At 41.4% G+C, this 19347-nt stretch overlaps 1 protein-coding gene and 1 pseudogene across 4 annotated transcripts in view; both read left to right on the top strand.

The window, feature by feature from the left end:
• FRAS1 (Fraser extracellular matrix complex subunit 1) overlaps positions 1-19347 on the top strand; it is a 470538-nt gene that overhangs the window by 396730 nt on the left and 54461 nt on the right. For all 4 annotated transcript variants that reach the window (XM_035293463.3, XM_002745679.6, XM_078367938.1 and 1 more), the window contains 8 exons: positions 17-130; positions 2328-2478; positions 3597-3756; positions 7437-7605; positions 10645-10891; positions 12210-12554; positions 14839-14999; positions 15413-15560. In XM_035293463.3, coding sequence (XP_035149354.3) covers positions 17-130; positions 2328-2478; positions 3597-3756; positions 7437-7605; positions 10645-10891; positions 12210-12554; positions 14839-14999; positions 15413-15560 — 1495 coding nt within the window. The remainder of the gene's footprint in view (positions 1-16; positions 131-2327; positions 2479-3596; positions 3757-7436; positions 7606-10644; positions 10892-12209; positions 12555-14838; positions 15000-15412; positions 15561-19347) is intronic.
• Positions 5561-7217, top strand: LOC103791981 (keratin, type II cytoskeletal 8 pseudogene; annotated as a pseudogene).

Here is a 19347-nt window from a genome sequence, read left to right as displayed (position 1 = left end):
CTGCCCTCCTTTACAGATTATGACAGCAGCACCTCAGCCGTTCCGAGTAGACATCCTCCCAGTAGATGATGGCACACCTAGAATTGTCACCAACCTGGGACTCCAGTGGCTGGAATACATAGATGGCAAGGTAAGGCCTGACCCTCTGTCATGTTTACCCCACCCAACTTGGGCTACATCCTTATCCATGGCAATGAATTTATGAATAGAATTCCAGTTCAGCTCACCTGTTTATCCCTTCCTAAATAAACTGATTTTCCTGAGATTGGTAAGCTCCATGAGTTTGAATAGGATTGTTTGCTAATTTTTTCTGTTCTGTAGGATTTGTTAAAATTGTATATAGTTTAAGATGCTCTTACAAATAGGTCAAACTAGATAGAAGTTTATTTATTTTCACCTCACATATAGGGTGGAAGTACGTAGGCATCCAGGGCTCTACATGAGCACTTAGAGATGCAGATTCCCTCCACCATATTGTCCTGCCATCACTAGGTGATTGCTATCAACTACCTGGCCAGACTTTTTCAGAAATTCATCAGTATACAATTGGCCCTTAGTCTCCACAGGTTCCACATCTATGGATTCTACCAACTATGGCTTAAAAATATTTGAAGGAAAAAAATAAGAAATAATACAAATTTATGAAATACAGTATAACAACCATTTATTATAGCATTTATGCTATGTTAGGTACTGTAAGTAATCTTGAGATGACTTAAAGTATACAGGAGAATGTATGTAGGTTATATGCAAGTACTATGGCATTTTATATAAGGGACTTCAACATCCTTGGATTTTGTAATCATCAGGGAAGCCTAGAACCAATCCCCATAGATGTTGAGGGACAACAGTACCAGCATATGGGAAGGAGAAAACAGAAAGAGAGGGGCAAGGAACTCCATGTTAAGCAAGTGATACAGAAATTGAATGCATCCCTTACACTTATATTTATTGGCAAGAAATTGTTCATATGGCCCAAATGTTGCATAGGAGGCTGGAAAATAGCATCTCTAGCTGGGGCAGGCAGAGGCTCAGCTAAAACATTGTTAACTAGAAGAAGGGGAAGGTGGATTTTGGAAAATATATAGTGTTCACCATAAATGAGAAAGAAATGGAGCATTTTTGTAGGTAAGTGTGTGCAGATGAATTGTACTTAAGATATTTCTTTCTCTTCTCCTAATTTCCAAATTGGTGATTTTAAGATCTATGCCATAATTTTCACCTGGTAATCATGTCAAGCACTAAATCCACATCCCCACCCAAACACAGTTCTTTGGTTGAGAACTGGGTTCTTGCATTGGTGAGTGGTATTCTTTCTAGGATATGGCTTGTTTTCCATCTCCATGAAGCTGATTAGTTCATTGTATGTGTAGCTGTTGCACTATAGCTTCTCACTAAACTGGTTGATTTAAAAAAAAAAAAAGCAAATAAACAAAAACAACCACGAATTAAAGTCAGTGCAAATTCCTCCTATGCCCTATTTGATCCTTGTTTCCCACCATATTCAGAGCAACTCCATTCTCCTCTCAATGCTCTCTAATTGGATTTCTACCCCCTGTTCCTACTCTATTGCAGTAACTATTATTAAAGTAACCAATGACCTCTATTTTCCCAAATCCAGAGGCCAATTACATCTTTACATTACTAGATCTAAAAAATATTCAATACTGTTGACCACCGCCTTTCTTCACTCTAACCTTGGCTCTCACGAACAACTTCAATGAATGAATGAATTAAAGTTCAGCCAGTATTCTTGACCAATATTAGGGTACAGTCTGTTTATCTTATTCTATTTCAAGCACCATAATTGACACCTAGAAAGTGGCCACTTTACCTGCACTGAATTATCCTTTCAAAGTTCCAGCTTTGTTTCAAGGCCCAACTGAAATTCCACTGCCTCCACGGAGGTTGCGGTGAGCCGAGATCGTACCATTGCACTCCAGTAACCAGCGAAACTCCATCTCAAAAAAAAAAAAAAAAAAAAAGAAATTCCACTGCCTCCAATCTGTCCCCCTTCAAGTCCAGATGAAATTAATCTCTCGCTCTCTCTCTCAAAAAGTGTACAGCCCTCTTTTTATGACTTATATTATAGCTCTTGCCACATTGCCCTTGTGCATGAGCCTTTCTTTCCCAATAAAGTATGAATACCTTGAGGGCAGAAGCTGAGATAGTTTTCATCCTCATAGCCTCTCCAATCCTGACAGAGTTTTCCATGCAGTAAATACACTCCATAAATCATTGTTGAGCTGAATTAAATCTGAGTCAGAGGGTCTTGTTCCTGCTTTATTCCCACCTCAGGAATTAAATTTAATGTTTTTCTATTCTAGGCAACCAACCTGATCACCAAGAAGGAACTGCTGACCGTGGACCCAGACACTGAGGGCGCGCAGCTTGTCTATGAGATAATGACAGGCCCCAAGCATGGCTTTGTGGAGAACAAGCTGCAGCCTGGCAGAGCTGCTGCCACTTTCACCCAGGGTGGGGACTCTCTGGGGACTTAGAAATGGGAGAAATCTGTGCTAATGTCACTCTCTCTATCTCCCAGATTCTTTTCATGGCCACTTCCAGCTACTTATGCCCAAGTAACCTCTTTGCAAACAGAGATCTTCTAGTGTCCAACCACTTAACTTGTGAATTTTATTTCTCCTGACTTTTTTCCCTGTGATGATAAACTATGGCAAAGAAAAATTCGTCTTCACCGTGCTTCCTCAACTCCTAAATTGCTCTAAGTATTGGCCAGGTTTTCTGGAAAAGGATGCATGATACTGCTTGGTTTTCTTTAAAAGCAGTAACGACAACAAAGCAAAAAATAGCAAGCAGATATTATGAATGATCTGTGATCTTGTGTGGTTTATTTTTTGTTCTCTAAGGATTATAGACTTTAAGTCCTCAACCAACAAATTAAAATCAACATGTACAAGTTGCTCAACAGAAATATTTTCCCTGTTTTGAATCACCTCAAGCAGGCCGTGTTGTATTTTTGTTTTTTATAAGTATGTCAGGCTTCTCTAGAATTTTTTTCAGGATGGCCTTGACTAGGAGCAGTCATTGCAAAACTGCATCTCAAAATTCATGCTCCATGAATTTTTTTTTGTTACTCCCCATCCACAATTGTATGTTCTCTCCTCACATCTTTTTTAGCTGTGCTTTGTGTATGGGATGTTAAAACCCAACCCCAGCTATTCTTGTTAGCACATACCTTCCAAAGAACCTTTATTAGAAGGCATTAGGTCTGAGAGTGAGGATTGGGTCTGAGGCTTTTCTCTGCCAACTCTAGGATTTGCCATCAATATTTACAGACATTTATTGAAGTGTTTTTTGTCAGGACCCTGGGATTCTCATTTTATAACAGCATAAGAGATATTTATAATATCTCTGTACATAAAGACAGATCTTTTGTTTCACAGAGCTTCAGGATTTTATTTTAAAATCTGACAGAAACATTTATTTTAAAGACCTACTACACTTTAGGTCCTTGGGAAAATAAGTTTTGTCTGTAACCCATTCGAAGAATAAACTAGGTATGTTGGTGTGGTAATATATGAAGCTGTCATTACATGCCTGGGTTAATTCACAGTAAGTTTTTTTTCTCACAGAGGATGTGAACTTGGGGTTGATTCGTTATGTATTGCACAAGGAGAAGATCCATGAGATGATGGATAGTTTTCAGTTTCTGGTGAGAGACAGTAAACCCAATGTGGTCAGCGACAATGTCTTCCATATCCAGTGGTCCCTCATCAGCTTTAAATATACCAGGTACAAATGTTACCGTGCTTTCCTTCTTGAGAAATGAATCAGGCAAGCAGAGGGAGTCAGGTTGAAGCATGCTGGGGGGCAGCTCTAGTCACCTGTTGATGGTGGTGATGGAGATGATGGCAGTGATAAAAATAATAATTGCACCAAATATGTATTGAGTACTGTATATATTAGGTACTGTAGTAGGACTTAACATGCATCATCTTGTTTAATACTTGTAGTTCTGAGATTAATTTTATTCCTGTCCCCACAGTGGCAAAGTAATAGAGACAGAAACTTGTTTATGTAACTTGTGCACAGTCACGTAGTTAATAAGCAGTAAAACCAGGACATAAGCCAGTGATCTTACCCATGTGCTCAACTGCCTCTCAGACAAATGTTTTTGCTTCTGTCTTCAAGTTTTAGAAGAGAGTCTGGTAGAACTGATAGGAAAAATAAAAATAGGCATTCAAGTTTGGAAAATAGTTACTGGCCCACACTATCAGTATCTTCACCTTCCATCTATATTCTCCTTGTTCTCAAGCCTGTTTTCTCCCCTGGCTTATTTGTGTTTTGTAGGAATGTATATCTTTAGGGCTAATGTATATCTTTAGGGCTGTCTGCTGCTTAATGCAGACAGCTCTTTAAGATGCCTTTCTAATCTGCTGGGGAGTTAGAAAGGCAAACAGAGATACTGATTGGTAAAGATAGTGTGCAAGCATGGTGCTGATTTTTTAGGTTAGATTATAACTACGATTATAATTTGTGTGGGGGGAAATATTCTTTAAGTCTACATTTCAGAGACTCATTATCCAAGAAATCAACTTCATAAAAATTCAGATACAAATTGGAACTTGCGGAGGTTGGGAGGGAGGGTGGTAAAAAAGAAAGACTTAAAAACTTGATTTCGTGTGCCCCAGATTCAGGCTGTTCTACTCTTACACACATTTGGAGAATTAGAGGAAAATTAGTATCAACTTTTACATACATAATGTTTTGCTATTATTTACCTCTTGATTGTATGGCCTTCAAAATTTAATAAATTCAATAAAATTCATCTCTTTTTGTGAACAACCCTCTAACATTTAGTGGACTCAGTGGTATATAGGGTCCCAAAGCTGGCAATGAGGACTGAGGTCTCAGAGGCAGTTTCCCTTCTGTCTTCAAAGCAACGAGACACCCACCCGGTCCAGGGACCATCCTCAGTGGTGACAAACAAAGCCCAGCTCTTGCCCAACTTTCTGTGGCCTTTCCAAACCTAGGTACTTACTATGAATCAATAGCACATGAATAGTTGGCCTTCTGCTTCACAAAAGCAATAGAGATCCTGAGCAGCAAGCAAAATTAATCCTGTTCTTCCTCCATTGTCTTAAAGTTCCATTTGTCTAAACACCTGTTATCTAGGCTGAACTTACATTTTCTTACTTCTGCTTCTGCCCTGACTCCATTACACAGTTCCTGGAGATCTGGTCCAGTCAGTTCCCACCTAAGTCATTGATTGCCTTCTGAGCAGCTTTCTTCCCTAAGAACCCACTGACCTATTGTGATTATTCAACCACAGTAGGAAGAGATTGTCCTTTCTCCGTGCCCTGAAATCTGAAGTTCATAGCTCCTGTGTGCTGTCCATCTCCCAAATTGACTCTCAGTTGCTTTCAAAGCAGGGCAGAAGACATTCTGCAACCACACCTTCCCTGTTTATATTTGGTGTTCTGATTGTTCAGGTGAATACATTCCCTCAATTTACAACCTGGATTCTTAAAGGAAACAAACTTCCTCTTCTCTGATTACCTAATACCAAGAACCAAATAGAAAAGAGGAGCATTAGAAGAAGCAGCTTCTCAGCTCCTTCTGGAATCTCTCCCTAGTTCAGCCCGCCTGCCTCCACTCCTGCCTCCACCATGTCCATCAGGGTGACTGAGAAGTCCTACAAGGTGTCCACCTCTGGCCCCAGGGCCTTCAGCAGCCGCTCCTTGACGAGTGGGCCCAGTGCCCGCTTGAGCTTCTCCCGAGTGAGCAGTAGTGGCTTCCGGGGTGGCCTGGGTGCAGGCTATTTTGGGGCCAGCGGCATAGGCATGGGAGGCATCACCGCCGTCACCATCAACCAGAGCCTGCTGAACCCCATTAAGGTGGATGTGGACCCCAACATCCAGGCCGTGCGTACCCAGGAGAAGGAGCAGATCAAGACCCTCAACAACAAGTTTGCTTCCTTCATCGACAAGGTACGGTTCCTGGAGCAGCAGAACAAGATGCTGGAGACCAAGTGGAGCCTCCTGCAGCAGCAGAAAACGGCTAGGAGCAACATGGACAACATATGTGAGAACTACATCAACAACCTGAGGCGGCAGCTGGAGACTCTGGGCCAGGAGAAGCTGAAGCTGGAGGCAGAGCTTGGCAACATGCAGGGGCTGGTGGAGGACTTCAAGAACAAGTGTGAGGAAGAGATCAATAAGCGTACAGAGATGGAGAATGAATTTGTCCTCATCAAGAAGGATGTGGATGAAGCTTACATGAACAAGGTAGAGCTGGAGTCTCGCCTGGAAGGACTGACTGACGAGATCAACTTCCTCAGGCAGCTGTATGAAGAGGAGATCCGGGAGCTGCAGTCCCAGATCTCCGACATGTCTGTGGTGCTGTCCATGGACAACAGCCGCTCTCTGGACATGGACAGCATCATTGCCGAGGTCAAGGCGCAGTACGAGGAGATCGCCAACCGCAGCCGGGCTGAGGCGGAGAGCATATACCAGATCAAGTATGAGGAGTTGCAGATGCTGGCTGGGAAGCACGGGGATGACCTGCGGCGTACGAAGACTGAGATCTCCGAGATGAACCGGAACATCAGCCGGCTCCAGGCTGAGATCGAGGGCCTCAAAGGCCAGAGGGCTTCCCTGGAGGCCGCCATTAGAGATGCTGAGGATCGCGGGGAGCGGGCACTCAAGGACGCTCATACCAAGCAGCAGGAGCTGGAGCCCGCCCTGCAGCGGGCCAAGCAGGACATGGCAAAGCAGCTGCGTGAGTACCAGGAGCTGATGAATGTCAAACTGGCCCTGGACATCGAGATCGCCACCTACCGCAAGCTACTGGAGGGCGAGGAGAGCCGGCTGGAGTCCGGGATGCAGAACATGAGTATCCACACAAAGACCACCAGCAGCTATGCAGGTGGTCTGAGCTCTGCCTGTGGGGGCCTCACAAGCCCCGGCCTCAGCTACGGCCTGGGCTCCAGCTTTGGCTCTGGCGCGGGCTCCAGCTCCATCAGCCGCACCAGCTCCACCAAGGCTGTGGTTGTGAAGAAGATTGAGACCCGCGATGGGAGGCTGGTGTCTGAGTCCTCTGACATCCTGCCCAAGTGAACAGCTGCAACAGCCCCTCCCAGCCTGCCCCTCCCAGCCTGCCCCTCCCAGCCTGCCCCTCCTGAGGCTGCCCCAGAGCCCAGGAGGGAGGTTGCTGTGCAGGGGAGCGCAGGGAACAGGAGACCCACCTGACGCTCAGCCCTAGCCCTCAGACCACCGGCGGGGAGTTTACTGCCTGGGGACCCCCCTTGCCCATGCCTCCAGTTGCAAAACAATTCAATTGCTTTTTTTTTTTTTGGTCCAAAATAAAATCTCAGCTAGCTCGGAAAAAAAAAGAAAAGAGGAGCATTAAACAAGTTGTTTCTTCATAATCATGGGGCATATTTTAAGACATGCCTTTTTGTGTGTTTCCAGCTACAACGTCAGTGAGAAGGCAGGGTCTGTCAGTGTCATGGTGCAGAGGACTGGGAACCTGAACCAATATGCCATCGTCCTGTGTCGCACTAAGCAAGGCACCGCTAGCTCCAGCTCCAGGGTCAGCTCCCAACCTGGGCAACAGGACTATGTAGAGTATGCTGGCCAGGTAGGTGGGGCCATGGGGTTTGAGGGAGGCTCCAGCAAGGGCTGTGACATGGTTATAAGCGATTGTGACACTTTGCCGCTTCATCTTACCCAACTTTCCTTTTCATTAGTGTCCTTCCTCAAGTATCAAATAGTTTTCCAGTGTTCTCCCATTGTACTTTGTTCTTCAGAATCTCTCTACCTTCCATTGAAGTTATGTTGTATGTGTGTGTTTTGTTTTATTTTTTTGAGACGAACTCTTGTTCTGTCATTAGGCTGGAGTACAATGGCACTGCAAGCTCTGACTCTCTGGTTTAAGCAATTCTCCTGCCTCAGCCTCCCTTGTAGCTGGGATTACAGGCATGCGTCACTATGCCCAGCTAATTTTTGTATTTTTAGTAGAGACAGGGTATCATCATGTTGGCCAGGATGATCTCGATCTCCTGACCTCGTGATCTGCCTGCTTCAGTCTCACAAAGTGCTGAGATTACAGGCGTGAGCCACTGTGCCCAGCCTACCCTTCACTGAAGTTTTAACAGCCAAAGCTGAAGTTGTTGTCTATCTTCTCAGTCTTTACATTTTGCTTCATGACAAAAAGAAGTCTCCAAGCATCGTGTTCTACACTTAGCTTTGATATCCCTTCCTCTCCCCTCTTCTCTACCTAAAGGAAGAGAAGAGAGTGTGTAAGGAGACTGGTTGGGAAGCCCTTGCAATAGGCTGGCTAAGATGATGGAAGCTTGGGCTTTGATTATGAAATGAAGTTAGAGAAGTGGATGGATTCAACAGATGAGTGAGAATTGGTAGGATTTGGCAGTGGATTGGTTAGACAATGGGGCCAAAGGGAGAGATGGATGGTGATGCCTCTTTCTAGGAGGGGACATTCAAGAGGAGCCAGTTTGGCAAGATTTGGTCCTCATGACTGCTTTGGTTGTATTGAGTATAAATTTCCACTGTTTCTAAGGCAATTTATACTCAATATGACCACTGCATTGATGGGTAGGGAGTGCAGAGAGGAGTCTGGGGTCCAGAAAGAAATTTGCAAATCACCTATGTATCAGTGGTAATTAGCGCCAGAGTGGCAAGAGAAAGAAAAAGGAGAGACTGAAAGCAGAAGAGAAAGGAGGATGTAAGTAGTCCACTTAGTCAACAAATACAGGGCCCCATGTATTTGTCCTCTTTTATGAAGGGCACAATGCCTGGCACCTAATGTTTTTTCAAAGCAATTTCATTATTATTATGGCAACATAAATCTCTGTAAAGAGAAGTGGGCTCTGTTTTTACTTTTCTTTCTTTTTTTTTTTTTTTTGAGATGGAGTTTCGCTCTTGTTGCCCAGGCTGGAGTGCAATGGCGAGATCTTGGCTCACTGCAACCTCCACCTCCTGGGTTCAAGTGATTCTTCTGCCTCAGCCTTCCTAGTAGCTGGTATTACAGGCATGTGCCACCACACCCAGCTAATTTTCTGTATTTTTATTAGAGATGAGGTTTCTACTATGTTGGCCAGGCTAGTCTCGAACTCCTGACCTTAGGTAATCCACCACCTCAGCCTCCCAAAGTGCTGGGATTACAGGTGTGAGCCACCATGCCCAGCCAGCTCTGTCCTTTAGTTGAGGCATTTCAGCTAGACTAAGCTCATGCCTCTTATGTCAAATGTAAGTGAGGAATTAGGAAAGAACAGATAAGCTAATGTCTTTTAGCTAAATGATATGACAGAGGATATTGTGTTTTTCAAGGAAAGACAAAAGGCTGTCGGTGTATTCTCGATCTTACATAAAGATCTGTTGACTGTTTTATTTCATTGGGAGTGTTTTAAAATATGGAGCTTAATAAAACTTAATTTGAATAGTTGATTAGGTAAATACTAATAATTTTCTGTTTGATGAACATGTTTGCAGATTCATGTGTCCCTAAACCTTTAGGACTGTTGTTTGCACGTGTTTCAGTTGTCTCTGTTCACACAAAGCACAGCCCAGGGTCATTCCTGCGCTTTCAATTTGGGCAAGTCCATAGTTGTGGCTTCATTTGAAGGTTTTTAATTTCTTCCCTTCTTCTTTTTTTAAACAAAGTAAAACCAGAATAAATCTCTTTAAGCTGGGAGGTGGGGAGGGATAGCCTGGGGAGAGATGCCAAATGTGGGTGAAGGGGAGAAAGCAAACAAAACACACTGCCATGTGTGTACCTATGCAACTGTATTGCATGCTCTGCACATGTACCCCAAAACCTAAAATGCAATAAAAAATTAAAAAATAAAAACAAAACAAACAAACAAACAAAATCTCTTTAAGCTCACAATTGTGTGTATATAAAATAATTTCTCTGTTTTGTGCTGGACTAAATTCATTCACATTTTTATGGCAAAGGGTGTAGCTGAAATATCAAGTTAAAATTGGTCTACCTTGTTTATAAGGTAATTTTCTATGAATTTAAATTCCATTATTCAGTATACTGGAATTCTATGTCAATTTTAATTGTATAAGTAATATGGAAACAATAATGATAATGTTTTATGTTTGTTTGGTGCTTTAAGATACACTTAGCACTTTCATATACAAGTCCTCCTTTAGCCCTCCCAAGAAGTGTATGAGGTAGGAAAATTGCTATTTTTATTTCGTTGATGAGGAATTTGATGTTTGTAAAGTTTCATAACCTAATACAGTTTGGAAGTAACAGAACCAGATTTGAGATCAGAAGTTCATATTCCAAAGCCAGAGATCTTCCAGAAAGGGAACTGAGTCATCAAAGAATGACTGTTGCTGCCCCACGTGAGTTAATAAGACATTCTCTGAAGAGTTACTACATGTTTTTGTCTGATCACCAATGGTAAAAGAGATTTTGCTCTTCCATGTCCTATACAATGAAGCAGCCCTCCTTTACAGGTTAAGAATGGGAGGAGGTGGCTAGGTGTTCCCGGTGATACAGCAGAGCACTGGGGCTGGAAGAACCAGCTGTCTCAGTCACTGCTCTGCCCACTGGACTTGGATGCTCTTTTTCTATGATGCCCTGGGGGGCAGAGCAGGGGAAGCTGAGGCACAACTTAACTTCTTGTTGGTTCCTTTGTGACAGGTGCAATTTGATGAGCGAGAGGACACCAAGTCCTGCACCATTGTCATCAACGATGATGATGTGTTTGAAAATGTTGAGAGTTTCACTGTGGAGCTCAGCATGCCAGCTTATGCCCTGTTAGGGGAATTCACCCAGGCAAAGGTCATTATCAACGACACTGAGGATGAACCCACATTAGAGTTTGACAAGAAGATCTACTGGGTCAACGAGAGTGCTGGTTTTCTGTTTGCACCAATTGAAAGAAAAGGTCTGTTGGTGCCACAGGTGGCAAAGAGCTATAATAACTGCTAACATTTGTTGAGTGCCTATTATGTGCCAAGGACTCATCTCATGCCTTATATTAACTTATACGTGTACTTTACACATACTAACTTGTTTAGTCCCCACAGCAACCCTAATGATGACTCTATCCATAGTGAGTACCATCAGAAAGCCTCTTTTCTTAGTTCAACTTGTTAGAGCTCTCATTTATTCTTGAATTGGACTAGAAGACTGGTTATATTTAGCCTTTCAAATTATTCATGAATCAGTATTTTTAATCAGTCATCTGATCCATAAAATATTTAGTAACCTTGGTTAAGGAGGGAAGTTACAGTTTGTAAGGACTGGCTTTCCATCTTATTCTTGCAAGACAAAAATATGTTGAAAATTTCCCTATGTGACAGTCACATGAAGAGCTCAGATGAGAAATAAACTGTGTGTAAAAAAATAAAGGGCATTTCTTTTTTTGTTTTGTTTTGTTTTTAATTGATATATAATAAATGTGCATGTGGATAAAAGGGCAATTCTTGAGGAGCTGAAAATCAAAATGAAGATCATATGGAATTATGATTGTGTAAGACTGAGCCTTTAAAACACATGGAAACTGAACCCTCATTCAAAGGCACAACAAGACTGTAAATGATGATGTTGGCTTTCTTTATTGAATCTGCTGACTGAGTATTAGTGTAACAAATACTGTAGATAGCAAAAACCCTTGGCAATGCCACCTGGAAAACAAGCAAGCCTCATTGATTGCTTTGGGACACCAAGCCAGGCCCAGAACAGGCTGTCACCAAGGGAAGTGGCAGCCCTAATAAGTAAAGTCATTTGTATAGAGTGGCAGGTTTTATTTTGTTTGTCTTTCTTTTTTTAAATAAGCCTACTTCTCTCTGGGAATTAAAGTACAGAAGTTTATTCAGAAAGGCACTGAACTGTGCTCATAGCACTACCTTCAGGACACAATTACTTTGCTACTTAAAGTACCAAATATGTGTCTTATCTTTCCACCGCTGTGTTCTTAGATGGTGGGCAATGAGTCTTGTGAATTAACAGAGCACAAAATTCACAGAATAGGAAATCCATTTTAAGTTGTTTGGCGAAGTATCTGGGGTATATTAAATCCTCAAGTGGTTTATATCACAGGCTCAAAAGAAACTGCAATTCAGGAATGCTTAATATCAGAGTTTGAACAGAAACAGTGATGGACTGTGTCGGAGGGACCAAGCTTATTAACTTACTAGAGATTTTAAAATGTGAGAAGCACTCATTCAAATGCTTTCGGTTTTTTGCCATTTGTATTTCAGGAGATGCAAGCAGCATTGTCTCTGTAATTTGCTACACGATCCCTAAGTCAGCTATGGGAAGTAGCCTCTATGCTCTAGAATCAGGCTCTGATTTTAAATCTAGAGGGATGTCTGCTGCAAGTCGTGTGATATTTGGGCCTGGTGTGACCATGTCCACCTGTGATGTCATGCTTATTGATGACAGCGAGTATGAAGAGGAAGAAGAATTTGAGATTGCCTTGGCAGATGCCTCTGACAATGCTCGTATTGGAAGGGTGGCAACAGCCAAGGTGCTCATTAGTGGTCCCAATGATGCCTCCACTGTGTCCCTGGGCAACACGGCTTTCACTGTCAGTGAGGACGCAGGTAATGGAGGGTGTCTCCGAGGTTCCTTCACCTGTCTCCTGATTCCTTTCTTGAACAGTTTTCTCCTTAGGTTTCAGAATATCCTCCTGACATTGAGAATGCCATTGTTGATATCACTGAGGAATGATTATATAATGTTTGGCCAAGACCAAGAATGGACGTCAGTATAGAGAGTTCCATCCACTTTTCTTACTTTGAGGAATGATTATATAATGTTTGGCCAAGACTAAGCATGGACATTAATATAGAGAGTTCCATCCACTTTTCTTACTTTGAGGAATGATTATATAATGCTTGGCCAAGACCAAGCATGGAAGTTAGTATAGAGAGTTCCATTCACTTTTCTCACTCTGGTTCTTTTTTTTTATAATTTTTATGGGTATATAGTAAGTATATATATTTATGGATTACATAATATATTTTGATACAGGCATGTAATACATAATAATCACATCAGGATGAATGAGGCATTCATCACCTCAAGCATTTATCCTTTGTGTTACATACAATCCAATTATACTTTTTTCGTTACTTAAAAATGTACAATTAAATTATTTTGACTATAGTCACCCTGCTGTGCTAGGAAATACTAGGTCTTCTTTCTAACTATTTTCTGTACCCCCCCCCCTCACTTCCCACCCCTACTACCCTTCTCATCCTCTGGTAACCATCCTTCTACAACATGGATGGAACTGGGAGGTCCTTATGCTAACTAAGTGAAATAAGCCAGTCACAGAAAGACAAACTTCACATGTTCTCACTTATTTGTGGAGCTAAAGGTTAAAATCATTGATGTCATGTGGATAGGGTATAGACGTCTTGCTCTGGTTGTTGATGGCAGGCAGGGCTTTGGCTTTGAGCTTCATGGGCTGACCTCTGTGGTCCAGAGGGAGGGCCTGGTGCTGAGCATCTGGGCTTGTGAAAGAGGGGAATGTGATCTGTTGAGGATGGAAGTGAAGTATTTAGTGTACTGCTAGCTCCTGGAACACTCTCTGAAATTTTAGTGTCTTAATACAGTGGACCTTTCTCATTCATGTAACAGCCCGAGGTGATCAGAGGGCAGGTCACTTTCACATGGTATTTCAGAGACCCAGGCTCCTTTCCTACTTGTGGCTCTACAAAGGTCTTGAAGTCTTCTGGATGCTGCAGGCAGATGTACTGCTGGTAGGTAGAAGGGCAATAGCTATGCTCAGTGTCTCCTGATCTGAGCCAGATCAAGGCCTTTCACCTCTATAAAGGGATTTGGAGGAGTAATTGGCAACCGATCTTTTTTAGCACTTACCAAATGCTGGGCATCGTACCATGTAGGTTCCATGCATTCTCTCTTAATCTTCTATGGATGAGAGAACATTATATAGAGGAGCAAATGGAGGCCTGGAGAGGTTAAGTCAGTGATTTAACCTCTGATTAAGCAACTGATTAAGCAACTAATATAATAGCAAGGCTAGATTCAAACCCAGACCTTTCTGCTGTATCATGTTTTTTTCCCTATACATCAAATGCCTAGCCATAACTACATGTCACCTCACAGCATGTTGGCTAGAAAATGTGGTGATTGAAAATTGTAGGGTTTTCATGAAGCTTTTCTCTGCCCTTGATTGTGAAAATAACTAAATATCTTTAAGACACTACAAAGTATGATGTCACAGTGGACAGGAGGATGAGCTTCATTCCTAAGATGAGTAGTAAGTATGTGCAGTTTAAGTCCTGACGTGTGTGCTCCAGTAAAAGAGACAAATCAACCCAGTTAGAAACATTTAATTAGAAACATTCAGCTTCAGGCTCCATAGAGTCCCCTAGCTGGGTCCTCCTTAACTGCCTATTTTCTGACTCATCCCTGAGGCCCTAGGCTCTAAGTTTCTTCTCTTCTAATCTTCTCTTTTAATTCTTCTATCTTATCTTATCTATCTTCTAATTCTTATCTTCTAAATAGGCTTGAGACGTTTTTTCAATGGACCCTCCTCTTCTGAAGTGCATGTTCTCCTGGGAGCAGTCTCCCTTGTGAAGCCACAACAGCTTTCTCCCCTAAAGGCTCTCTCCAGCACCACCTCTCTGAAGCCTTTCTCTAGGTCTCCTCTTGATCCTAGTGTTTGTGAAAAGATGGTGGTGATACCTCTAGGCCTTCACCTCAGATGGGGCATAGGAGCATCTCTGAAGCTGGATTAGACAAGCTGAAAGAGATAAAAGCTGCCACTATTGCAGTGAGGGAGAACATCGTTCTAAAAACCTCACTGATTTTCTGACTCAAAGTTGACTGTTAAAATCTCTATTAATCTTTATTCAGGCATAGTGAAGATTCCAGTTATCCGCCATGGTACTGACCTTTCTACTTTCACATCTGTCTGGTGTGCAACGCGGCCCTCAGACCCAGCCTCTGCCACACCAGGAGTTGACTACATTCCCAGTTCTCGGAAGGTGGAATTTGGGCCCGGTGTCACTGAACAGGTGCGTTTACAGCAGACCAGACTCTACAAAGTCAACAGGTCGGTTCGTGAATATTGTTTTTAGTTTGCTTCCCAAGATTTCTCAACTCCCCTGGCAATATTCCTCTTTCCTCTCTTTAAAAACACACACATAAACACAAGAGAGTAAACTTAGGAGGATCTTCTAAAAACTCTCCTAGTGACATTTTTAGCATCAAATATCCACCCTTACAGATTCAGGATAGAAACTGTACTCGTTTGATATCTAAAAACAAACTCCTAGTGGCATGTAATAAAGAGATCATCATGTTATGGATTAGAAAATCTTACTTTAAAACCACCAAAGAAAGGCAAGCTGTGACCTTTGCCCTAGTCAAGACAAATGGGTATTAGGTGGTGAGCCCTCTGTAAAGTTTGCTTTGATTTCTCTTCTAGTATTGCACCTTGACTATCTTGGATGACACTCAGTATCCAGTAATTGAAGGACTGGAGACATTCGTGGTTTTCCTCAGCTCAGCACAAGGAGCCGAACTGACCAAACCCTTCCAGGCAGTCATTGCAATTAATGACACATTCCAAGATGGTAAGAGACTGGGGATGCCAGCTGGTAGTTCAAAATATATTTCTTTTTTTTCTTTAACCTCCACATATGTAACATTGGAACTCATTTACATTTTCATTCAAGAAATATGTGCGTGTATATGTGTACATGTGAGCATTTGCAGTTTTACATAGCAGTGCAAGAGAAAACCATTGATGCCTCCAGCACTCTCACAGGCACAAAGAAATGTATAAGCCTTGGGCCCTGTCCTCAGGAAGCTCAATGTCTCTTTGTGGAATTAGACCCTTAAAGAGAGAAACTGGAATAAATTATGATAAATGAACTAATAATACTATACATCCAGTGCTATGGGAGCAGAGGGTGAACAGGAACTACAAATGGGGGAAATTATAGATTTCACCAAGGAGATATTTATGCAAAGTCTTCAGGTGTGATTGGAGTCCGTCTAGTGGATAATAAAGGAAAGTCTATTTCAAATGGAGAGATATAGTAAATACAATGTTTAATGTGTTGAAAGATGCATATTTGTTTAATTAGAAACATTCAGCTTCAGGCTCCATAGAGTCCCCTAGCTGGGTCCTCCTTAATTGCCTATTTTCGGACTCATCCCTGAGGCCCTAGGCTCTAAGTTTCTTCTCTCCCTAAATAGGCTTGAGATGTTTTTCAATGGACCCTTCTCTCCTTAAGTACATTGTTCTCCTGTGAGCAGTCTCCCTTGTGAAGCCACAACAGCTTTCTCCCCTAAGGACTCTATCCAGCACCACCTCTAGATTTCCTCTTGATCCTAGTGTCAGTGAAAAGATGGGTAGTGACCCCTCTAGGCCTTCACCTCAGATGGGGCATAGGAGCATCACTGAAGGTGATGACAGATGCTCACTTTTACTTTGAGCATAGCAGGAGGTAAATAGAAGAATGGAATGGAAAGGCAGGTTGGAGTCACGTTCTGAGAGGGCTTATGATCCAGCCAAAGGACTTTATAAACAAAGGGTAGCAATAGATGCTTATAAGCAGAGGAGTGGTGTGTTTTTTATTTTAGAAAACGAATATTGGCAATGTTGTAGATGATGTGCAGGAATGAATTGAGGCAGGTGTATGAAGAAAATATCAGTCACTGCTGAAGATGTAACCTAAGCAACATGAGGAAGAACAGGAAAAGATGGTTGCTTCTCAGAAGAATTGGCAAAATTAGAATTGTCAGAACTTCAGAATCCACTATGTGGATTCTAGGGTTGGGTGGAGAAGATCAAGTCAAACTTTCCGCCTAAAGCAGCAAGACCCTCATATTAGCACGCCCAGAGATTGACCGTGGAGCCCATGATTAAACTCTTGTTGGCTGAGAAGTCCTCAAAAGAGGAACAAGAAGCCAAGTAGGATAATTTTTGATGTTTTTATTTATTCTTAAATCATTTATATCATGTATATAGTAGTAAACAATTCAAATGGCAAAAAGGGTATACTATGAAAATTAAATCTTCTTTCTATCTCTGCCTCCTAGTCCCCCAGATCCCCCTCACTGGAAATAACCATTTTAGCTAGTTTTTTGTGTGTTTATCCTTCAGGAGAAAAACATATATATGTATATAATTATGTGTGTATGTGTGTATGTGTATGCATGTATTTGGATCCACATGCATCCAAAATGATGGTAATTTGTTTTAGAGCCGGGTTTATGAAGGAACAACTTACATAAATGAAAGTCCATCCTCCTTAATGTACAGTTCTATGAATTTTGACAAATGCATGCAGTGATATGCCCACTACCACAATCAAGATGTTGAACAGTTTCAACACTCTACAAACTTCTCTCATGTCCCTTTGTAGTGAGTGTCCCCTTGGTCACCAGCCCTGATGACCACTGACCTGTTTTCTGGCTCTAAAGTTGTGACTTTTCTAAAATTCCATATAAATGGAATCATATAATATCTACCATTTTATGTCTGGTTTCTTTCACTAGAAAATGCATTTAAGACTCATTCATGTTATTGCATATGTGGGTAGTTCATTCCATTTATTGCTGAGTAGCTTTCCATTGTAAGGATATACCATAGTTTGTTTACTCACCTGTTGAATGACATTTGTGTTGTTCAAGGTTTTGGTATTAAAATTGCATTGTTTTCCTACCTTTATTGCATTGTTGTAGATTCTGGAGAAAGATTTATATTTTGCAAATATTTCATCCAAGTCTGTGGCTTGTCTTTTTGTTCTGTAAACAAATGTCCTAAGAGTAATCATTTTTCATTTTGAAGTAGCTTCATTTATCATTTTTCTATTATGGATCATATTTTTAGTGTTGTATCTAAGAAATCCTTGCCTAACCCAAGGTTTCAAAGATGTTCTCCTGTTTTCTTACAGAAGTTTTATAGCTTTAAGGTTTACATTTAGATTTGTGATTCACTAAATGGTAACTTTTACACTGTGAACAAGATTATGACACTTATATTATCTTATGTTGCATGCTACTTCAAAGTTTACAATGCTATCCATTAAGCCTTATCTCACTTGCTCATAACCCCATGCTCTTTCTTCTGTTTCTATTTAGTGGATAAGGAAACTGAGACTCAGAGGAAATAGGTCACCCAATGTCTAGTATCTAGAGGAACCAGCATGCATTCTAAGACTTTTGACTCCAAGCCCATCCTCCTTGCATTATACTATATGTTTTTATTTGGTGCAGAAGTAGAATCAGTGGGAATTTTATTTCTTAGTAAAGAAGAAGTAAAACAGAAGAAAATTCAGCCATAATTTTTACTCTTAAAATGGTTTCTTATTCTTTTGCATGAAATGACCATTAATTTCCCCCTGATGAAGTGGAAAGTGAATACAAGGTCCGAAGTTCTGAAATATAATCCTAGCCCCACCACTTCCTGGGTCTTTGGCCTTAGGCCAGAAGTGTAAGGTTACTGAGCCTCATTTTGCTCATCTATAAATAATGAAAATAACTACCTTACAAGGTTGTTGTGGGATTAAATTAAATGAAATATGTGAAAATACCTACTGTAGTACCTGGCACACACTGGATTTTATTACATGTTAACTTCTTTTCTTCCTGACACACCTGTCATTTATCACACTTACCAATGAGACTCCAGTAACACATAGTGTCCTCACTGATTAACACAGAAAATTCTGTTTAAATGTTTTTCAGTATTTTATTGATGAGCATTGGGGCTGTCAACTTAGGAAACTGATATGTTAAGCAAAAATTCCCTCATTTTTCAGAGAAGCTACAGCAATATGTATTTAATCAATAATTTATCCCAGAGAAATAAATCCCCAGAGCTATTTCAGTAACTCAGTGTAGTATTCAGTATTTATTTCTTCTGGTTATCTTTCTTCCACATAATAGCAAACTTTTGTTGTGTCCATTCAGTGTGAACATTCTAGGGTAGAAAGATCTTACAAATTCTCTCTAATCCTTGAAACAGACTTTTAACTTGTGAAACTGAGTTTGGATAATTTGAGTAGGATTACACAGAGAGGAGGTGATGAAGCTGGAGTCAAAACCCGAATCTGTTCTATCCAAGTCCAATCTTCTGGTGTCATATCTTACTATGCTGACTCTTTACATTTCAGTTTCAGCGGGCCACTGTCCTCTGTATAACAATGCTAACCATCACTCAAGAGTCTTATAAAGTCAACTCTCAGCCTTCTGAGTGATCTTAGCTCCTTTCTTTCTTTTCCCATCAGGCTTATTTCAAGATCTTAAATCATCTAAGTAGCTCATTTTATAACATTTACCTGTTCTCACCTACCTTGCTGCTCTGGTACTTGGAATTAGACTCGGTTTGGGCGTGAGTAACGCTGACTG

This window comes from Callithrix jacchus, chromosome 3, assembly GCF_049354715.1.
Source record: "Callithrix jacchus isolate 240 chromosome 3, calJac240_pri, whole genome shotgun sequence".
Classification (NCBI taxonomy): domain Eukaryota; kingdom Metazoa; phylum Chordata; class Mammalia; order Primates; family Cebidae; genus Callithrix; species Callithrix jacchus.
The sequence above is the reverse complement of the archived record's forward strand: the minus strand, read 5'-3'. Positions and strand labels throughout refer to the sequence as shown.